This window comes from Nanorana parkeri, unplaced genomic scaffold (assembly GCF_000935625.1).
Source record: "Nanorana parkeri isolate BGI_ZX_2015 unplaced genomic scaffold, ASM93562v1 scaffold2005, whole genome shotgun sequence".
Lineage (NCBI taxonomy): Eukaryota > Metazoa > Chordata > Amphibia > Anura > Dicroglossidae > Nanorana > Nanorana parkeri.
Window position 1 is genome coordinate 104,406 of NW_017308273.1, and position 8,753 is coordinate 113,158.

At 41.6% G+C, this 8,753-nt stretch overlaps 1 protein-coding gene across 1 annotated transcript in view; it reads left to right on the forward strand.

Annotated features, from left to right (window-relative positions):
* The first annotated feature begins 156 nt into the window (after window positions 1-156).
* LOC108800355 (suppressor protein SRP40-like) overlaps window positions 157-8,753 on the forward strand; it is a 14,624-nt gene continuing 6,027 nt past the window's right edge. The window contains exon 1 of the mRNA XM_018572339.1: window positions 157-279. Within this exon, the coding sequence (XP_018427841.1) occupies window positions 157-279 (123 nt within the window). The remainder of the gene's footprint in view (window positions 280-8,753) is intronic.

The following is an 8,753-nucleotide window of genomic DNA, read 5'->3' on the forward strand; positions in this document are numbered from 1 at the left end:
ATTTTAGGTTGTTGGTGGATAGCTGAGGTTCTAGATACAGAAGTTACAGAAGAAGAAGAAGGTTAATATACCGGTGACCCAAGAGTTCCTAATGAAGGACAGGGGAAGAATAGCTAGGAAAGGAAGATGAGAAGTTAAGCGGTGGTGGTAGTGGTGATGGTTGTTGTGGTGATGGTTGTGGTGGTGATGGTTGTTGTTTTGGTTGTGGTGGTGGTGATGGTTGTGGCGGTGGTGATGGTTGTTGTTTTGGTGGTGGTGGTAGCAGTAGTGGTGGTGGTGGTGTGTGTTGGGGGTTACCCTCAGGGTTGAAGGGAGAGGTAGAATAGCAGGTAGCTTGTACTAGATGGGTTCAGACAAGGTAAGGTGTGGTGTATCCATAACTTCCGAGTTTTTGGGAATCCTTGAGTACGCTGGTTCATTATTTATCACTAGAAAACATTCAATCTGTAGCTCTCCCAGGGTCAACTCTGAACTTTTTCCAAGCATTGGGCACTCTGACTAAGCAAGAAAAGTTGCGAGCTTTTGTTTATTAGACCTTCAATTGTTGGGCGCAGCGATGCTCTCCACAGATCTTTCTGGATGATAATAATAAAAGGCGTGAGCAGGCGCCTGAAGTTTCTTCACCACAACGAGGGTAACCTTGGACAGCTCCACCACACATGGACCATGTCCCCTCCAAAGTGCTGACTATGGCAATCTGGCCCTGGAAGTGTGAGGAACCTTGAAACAATATAAACACGACACTAAAAATACTGAAAAGCAATAATTCATACAATGCCAAACATAAAACAAAGTGCTTCAATTAACTTTTCTGAAGGAAAATGCTGATTGGTTACTATGGGATACAAAGGGAAAATCCTGATTGGTTAATATGGGATACAAAGGGAAATCCTGATTGGTTACTATGGGATACAAAGGGAAAATCCTGATTGGTTACTATGGGATACAAAGGGAGAATCCTGATTGGTTACTATGGGATACAAAGGGAAAATCCTGATTGGTTAATATGGGATACAAAGGGAAATCCTGATTGGTTACTATGGGATACAAAGGGAAAATCCTGATTGGTTACTATGGGATACAAAGGGAAAATCCTGATTGGTTACTATGGGATACAAAGGGAGAATCCTGATTGGTTACTATGGGATACAAAGGAAAAATCCTGATTGGTTACTATGGGATACAAAGGGAAAATCCTGATTGGTTACTATGGGATACAAAGGGAAAATCCTGATTGGTTACTATGGGATACAAAGGAAAAATCCTGATTGGTTACTATGGGATACAAAGGGAGAATCCTGATTGGTTACTATGGGATACAAAGGGAAAATCCTGATTGGTTGATACAGTAAACAGAGAAAAAGAAGAGTGAGTGAAAGAAAAACATTCAATTATTGCTCTGGGATCTCATGGAGAACAAAAAGAAATGTTTCTTTTTTCTTTGCAATGAACAACAAAAATAATGACTGTTATTAAAGTAGAAGAAAGTCTTCAGAAACACATTCCATACGGCATGGGTTGTCTTTATAAAACGTCGCAGAGAGAGCAGCTCAATGAAGGAGAATCACAGAGAATTATGCCCACTAGATGGAGCTAAGGAACATAGGAAGATCACTAGATGGAGCTGAGGAACATAGGAAGATCACTAGATGGTGCTGAGGAACATAGGATGATCACTAGATGGTGCTGAGGAACATAGGAAGATCACTAGATGGTGCTGAGGAGCATAGGATGATCACTAGATGGAGGTGAGGAGCATAGGAAGATCACTAGATGGAGGTGAGGAGCACAGGATGATCACTAGATGGAGGTGAGGAGCATAGGATGATCACTAGATGGTGCTGAGGAGCATAGGATGATCACTAGATGGAGCTGAGGAGCATAGGAAGATCACTAGATGGTGCTGAGGAGCATAGGAAGATCACTAGATGGAGCTGAGGAGCATAGGAAGATCACCAGATGGAGCTGAGGAACATAGGAAGATCACTTCAGATAGAAGACTGAAGGGGAGGACGGAGGTCAGATAGAAGACTGAAGGGGAGGACGGAGGTCAGATAGAAGACTGAAGGGAAGGACGGAGGTCAGATAGAAGACTGAAGAGAAGGACGGAGGTCAGATAGAAGACTGAAGAGAAGGACGGAGGTCAGATAGAAGACTGAAGAGAATGGACGGAGGTCAGATAGAAGACTGAAGAGAAGGACGGAGGTCAGATATAATGGCCTCAGAATTCACGTGTGTCGGGATATTGGAAACGTGCCAGCAGACTGAAGACTCGGGTGATGCTTTAGGACATTTCCTTTCCGGAGTCACTCTCTATTAGCGGTCACATAACGGAGGTCGGTGGAGGCCGGTGACTCACCTATAATGTGCTGTACTCTTCCTGCAGGGAACACATTGTTACAATTAGAGTTCTCTAGTACAGGGCGGGGGAGGGGGGGTTCGGTCCGCAGGCTTCATGACACGGGACCCTGCGTGATACACACAGACCGCTAACTGCCGCTGACTCACTACACGCCGGCGACACGCTAGGATGGAAAATCATCATCACAGAGGAGGGGGAGGGGAGGGGGAGGCGGGACAGATCTCCATCACTTAAAGTGCTCGTCCTCCTTCTCAGCCACATCAAGAGAACGTCGGCTTCATGCATGTTACCTTCCCCCAATCACAGGAAGCTGCAGCAGACTTTACCCCTCTATGTCATGTTACTGACCCCTGAGTTACTCCCTACTGACCCCTGAGTTACTTACTACTGACCCCTGAGTTACTTACTACTGTAGTAGCTAAGAGCTGGGTGGGACGCCGGCCAGAGCATCCCAGTTTGCTAAGAGGCTGAGAGATGTGTACGGCCCTTACACATCTCCCTGCCTGGCTCTTTGCAACCTGGGACACTCTGGCCGGAAATAGGGCGGCAGGCTCTGTCTTCCACCCCAAACGTGACCCAAAGAGATGCCTCCTGTGGTAAAAGCCTCAGGCTGCCTCATTACAGGGACGGCCCTGCCAGTGGTTACACAGACACACTGTCATATCAGCGGCATCACTGACCCGAAACAAGTCTGCGGATCAGTTGTTCCGCCTTCAATCAATATCAACAACCTGCCGGCTTGTTCCGGGTCACCGACTCAGACACAGCCAGGTACTTAGCATTTTCTGAAGAACGTCACCAAACAGCAGCCAGCGCGCTCCTCCTAATTACACTCCTCATAGTTCGGGGCGACGTGTGACAATGAGACTGTCACAGGTCGGCTCAGTAGATCGGGAACACATAACGTCGCTCGCTCACTTCTCGATCATCTCCCTGCAGAGGGCCGTGACTGTCACTCACGGCTCCCTGCAAGGATTCCCCCCTCCCTTCTCCGATCCGAATCCCCCCCTCCCTTCTCCGATCCTCCACCGCTGACTGGCAGAACGGACGGGGGAGGGGGCGGGTACAGCTGGCTCCGCCTCTAGATAGGCAGAGCCGGCTGTCACTCACGCAGCTGGGCGGATCCCGACAGTAATGCCGAGATTCGTCCCGGCTGCGGCGTCTCAGTATACCGCGAGCTGTAGCTCCCTACATACTGAGCTTAGGGTGACGGGAGGCCGCTAGTTTGTGTCCTCCCGTTACCCTTAGGAGAACTATGGGGAAAAACACTGACCCCATAGTTCTCCTTTAATAACGATTGCTCCGGAATATGAATATTTTACATCTGAATTTAATCTTCATTCTTTCAAATGATTTACAATAAACAAATCTGCTTCACGGAAAAAAAACCTCATTAGAGAGGAAATGTTCGTAGTTCAGTCGCGTCCGCCGGTCAGAGACACTTACTTACATCTTTTGCAGCTCGCGAACAAGTCGGAAATCTATCAGCGTGTGGTTTTTGTTGTACTCTTTATGAACTTGCAAAGCGTATTCGCAGGATTCTGAAGATCGCACGTCTGCCCACCGAGCGTCCCAGGTACACTCATGTCACCCGCTCAGCTTTCACACCTCTACACCGCCTGCGGAGCAACGCGTGCACTTCCTCTATGGTCGGATTATTTAATAATTACTTTACTTAAAGTGACATTAAACCCTCAGATTTTTTAGCATAAAACAATAGTGTAATGTGCGCCTTACTGTAATCCATGGTAGTTTCCCTTCTCTTTGCTGCTCTTCCTTTTAAATCCTCATGTCTTCTCATGCTGGGGGAGAACTTCCCTTTGCAGCTCAGGGCCTCTTCCTGTAGTGCTGGCTCAGGTTGTGAACCTGCACACAGACACCATGTATCCATTCCTGAGACAAGGCAGTCTGCTGCAAAACAGAAGTTCTCCCCAAGCATGAGAACAGATACAGATTTAAAAGGAAGAGCAGCAAAGAGAAGAAACAACCATGGATTACAGTAAGGCGCACATTGCAGTATTGTTTTATGTTAAAACATCTGAGGGTTTAATGTCACTTTAAGATAACAAAGTAACACAGAGATTGTTATTATTTAGAGCAAACAAGACTTCTCCTCGCTGATATTCATATTGATTTGTTTTTTTAATGCTAAAACAATAAAACAAAAACAAACACAGATTCTCCTACACTGATCAATGTTCGTGAAATAAATACCGTTACTGTAAGTATTAGGGAGGCACCGACACCGTTTTTTGGTATCGAATACGAGTATTAATATTGTTTTTTATTTGCTACTCAGCGATACCAAGTAACGGTGCCGTGTGTCCCGATTGTCAGGAAGTCAGGCGGCGGATTATGACCTGTCGCCCGGCTCCCTGATTGTCTGTGCAGCCGGTGTTCTAGCAAAAGAACCCCGGCTTCAGAGGCTGCCTGGCTTCCTGACCAATCAGGAAGCCGGGCCGCGAGTCATGAGGTGCCGTCTGGCTTCCTAGCAACAAGTAAAGCTAGCTTCCTAGCCAATCAAGAAGCCGGGCGGCAAACATGACCCGCTTCGTGCTGCTAGGCTGCGTGGCTTCCTGACTAATCAGGAAGCCGGAATAAGAGTCAGGAACTGCCGCCCGGCTTTCTGATTGGTTAGGAAGCCAGGCTGCCTATCAAAAAGTGAAGCCAGTTTCCTAGCCAATCAGGAAGCTGGGACGCACGTCATGACCCACCTCCCGGCTTCCTGATTGGCTAGGAAGCCGGGTCCACTTGTTCCTAGGCAGCCTGGCTTCCTGATCAATCAGGAAGCTGGGAGACCGGTCCTCTCCCTATGATCAATGTTTATAAACAATGTTACTTTGTATCTCTCTCTCTACCTCTGATCAATGTTTATATACAATGTTACTTTGTATCTCTCTATCTCCCTCTGATCAATGTTTATAAACAATGTTACTTTGTATCTCTCTCTCTACCTCTGATCAATGTTTATATACAATGTTACTTTGTATCTCTCTATCTCCCTCTGATCAATGTTTATAAACAATGTTACTTTGTATCTCTCTCTCTACCTCTGATCAATGTTTATATACAATGTTACTTTGTATCTCTCTATCTCCCTCTGATCAATGTTTATAAACAATGTTACTTTGTATCTCTCTCTCTACCTCTGATCAATGTTTATATACAATGTTACTTTGTATCTCTCTATCTCCCTCTGATCAATGTTTATAAACAATGTTACTTTGTATCTCTCTCTCTACCTCTGATCAATGTTTATATACAATGTTACTTTGTATCTCTCTATCTCCCTCTGATCAATGTTTATAAACAATGTTACTTTGTATCTCTCTCTCTACCTCTGATCAATGTTTATATACAATGTTACTTTGTATCTCTCTATCTCCCTCTGATCAATGTTTATAAACAATGTTACTTTGTATCTCTCTCTCTACCTCTGATCAATGTTTATATACAATGTTACTTTGTATCTCTCTATCTCCCTCTGATCAATGTTTATAAACAATGTTACTTTGTATCTCTCTCTCTACCTCTGATCAATGTTTATATACAATGTTACTTTGTATCTCTCTATCTCCCTCTGATCAATGTTTATAAACAATGTTACTTTGTATCTCTCTCTCTACCTCTGATCAATGTTTATATACAATGTTACTTTGTATCTCTCTATCTCCCTCTGATCAATGTTTATAAACAATGTTACTTTGTATCTCTCTCTCTACCTCTGATCAATGTTTATATACAATGTTACTTTGTATCTCTCTATCTCCCTCTGATCAATGTTTATAAACAATGTTACTTTGTATCTCTCTCTCTACCTCTGATCAATGTTTATATACAATGTTACTTTGTATCTCTCTATCTCCCTCTGATCAATGTTTATAAACAATGTTACTTTGTATCTCTCTCTCTACCTCTGATCAATGTTTATATACAATGTTACTTTGTATCTCTCTATCTCCCTCTGATCAATGTTTATAAACAATGTTACTTTGTATCTCTCTCTCTACCTCTGATCAATGTTTATATACAATGTTACTTTGTATCTCTCTATCTCCCTCTGATCAATGTTTATAAACAATGTTACTTTGTATCTCTCTCTCTACCTCTGATCAATGTTTATATACAATGTTACTTTGTATCTCTCTATCTCCCTCTGATCAATGTTTATAAACAATGTTACTTTGTATCTCTCTCTCTACCTCTGATCAATGTTTATATACAATGTTACTTTGTATCTCTCTATCTCCCTCTGATCAATGTTTATAAACAATGTTACTTTGTATCTCTCTCTCTACCTCTGATCAATGTTTATATACAATGTTACTTTGTATCTCTCTATCTCCCTCTGATCAATGTTTATAAACAATGTTACTTTGTATCTCTCTCTCTACCTCTGATCAATGTTTATATACAATGTTACTTTGTATCTCTCTATCTCCCTCTGATCAATGTTTATAAACAATGTTACTTTGTATCTCTCTCTCTACCTCTGATCAATGTTTATATACAATGTTACTTTGTATCTCTCTATCTCCCTCTGATCAATGTTTATAAACAATGTTACTTTGTATCTCTCTCTCTACCTCTGATCAATGTTTATATACAATGTTACTTTGTATCTCTCTATCTCCCTCTGATCAATGTTTATAAACAATGTTACTTTGTATCTCTCTCTCTACCTCTGATCAATGTTTATATACAATGTTACTTTGTATCTCTCTATCTCCCTCTGATCAATGTTTATAAACAATGTTACTTTGTATCTCTCTCTCTACCTCTGATCAATGTTTATATACAATGTTACTTTGTATCTCTCTATCTCCCTCTGATCAATGTTTATAAACAATGTTACTTTGTATCTCTCTCTCTACCTCTGATCAATGTTTATATACAATGTTACTTTGTATCTCTCTATCTCCCTCTGATCAATGTTTATAAACAATGTTACTTTGTATCTCTCTCTCTACCTCTGATCAATGTTTATATACAATGTTACTTTGTATCTCTCTATCTCCCTCTGATCAATGTTTATAAACAATGTTACTTTGTATCTCTCTCTCTACCTCTGATCAATGTTTATATACAATGTTACTTTGTATCTCTCTATCTCCCTCTGATCAATGTTTATAAACAATGTTACTTTGTATCTCTCTCTCTACCTCTGATCAATGTTTATATACAATGTTACTTTGTATCTCTCTATCTCCCTCTGATCAATGTTTATAAACAATGTTACTTTGTATCTCTCTCTCTACCTCTGATCAATGTTTATATACAATGTTACTTTGTATCTCTCTATCTCCCTCTGATCAATGTTTATAAACAATGTTACTTTGTATCTCTCTCTCTACCTCTGATCAATGTTTATATACAATGTTACTTTGTATCTCTCTATCTCCCTCTGATCAATGTTTATAAACAATGTTACTTTGTATCTCTCTCTCTACCTCTGATCAATGTTTATATACAATGTTACTTTGTATCTCTCTATCTCCCTCTGATCAATGTTTATAAACAATGTTACTTTGTATCTCTCTCTCTACCTCTGATCAATGTTTATATACAATGTTACTTTGTATCTCTCTATCTCCCTCTGATCAATGTTTATAAACAATGTTACTTTGTATCTCTCTCTCTACCTCTGATCAATGTTTATATACAATGTTACTTTGTATCTCTCTATCTCCCTCTGATCAATGTTTATAAACAATGTTACTTTGTATCTCTATCTCAGAATAATTAAAATGACTGTGTTCGTCTATCTGTCTGATGACAGAGAACATCTACTGAGTCTAACAGATGAAAAAAATCATCTTAAGAAAAGTTGCCAGATGATAAAACCAGCTCCAGGTATAAATGAAGAAGTTCCGGGATGAATCTGGGAAGTTTGGTTCCTGGAGGGCAGTTGGTAACAATGATGATACAAGTTGAGGTGTTCCACGTCTTGGTGATCCCTCGGAGAATCATTACGGTTCCTCTGTATGTATACAGTGCGGTGAGGATACAATGATCAAAACAAGCTCATTACATAATTATATTCACTAACGGGTCTCCCGGGAATGATGGGGCGTCTGCACCGTCTCCCTGTGGACCTGATGGAGCTCAGTCATTACTCGCATCTCGTAGATACACCTGACAACAAATTCAGAAGCTCAGGTATGAAAGTTAAAGAATACAAGACGACATGGAGGAGAGTCAACACACGGGACCGATGCCATAGACCAATTGCGTCCATTCTTTTAAGGTGTTCTATTTTAAAGCACAACTCCATCCAAAAGTAATAAGATAACAAATAACAGCCTATTGAAAGATACAATAAAAAAACAGCTTTTGTTGCAATATTCCCCTTTAAGCCAGAGCCCCCCCCCCCCCCCCCCCCCCACTGCAG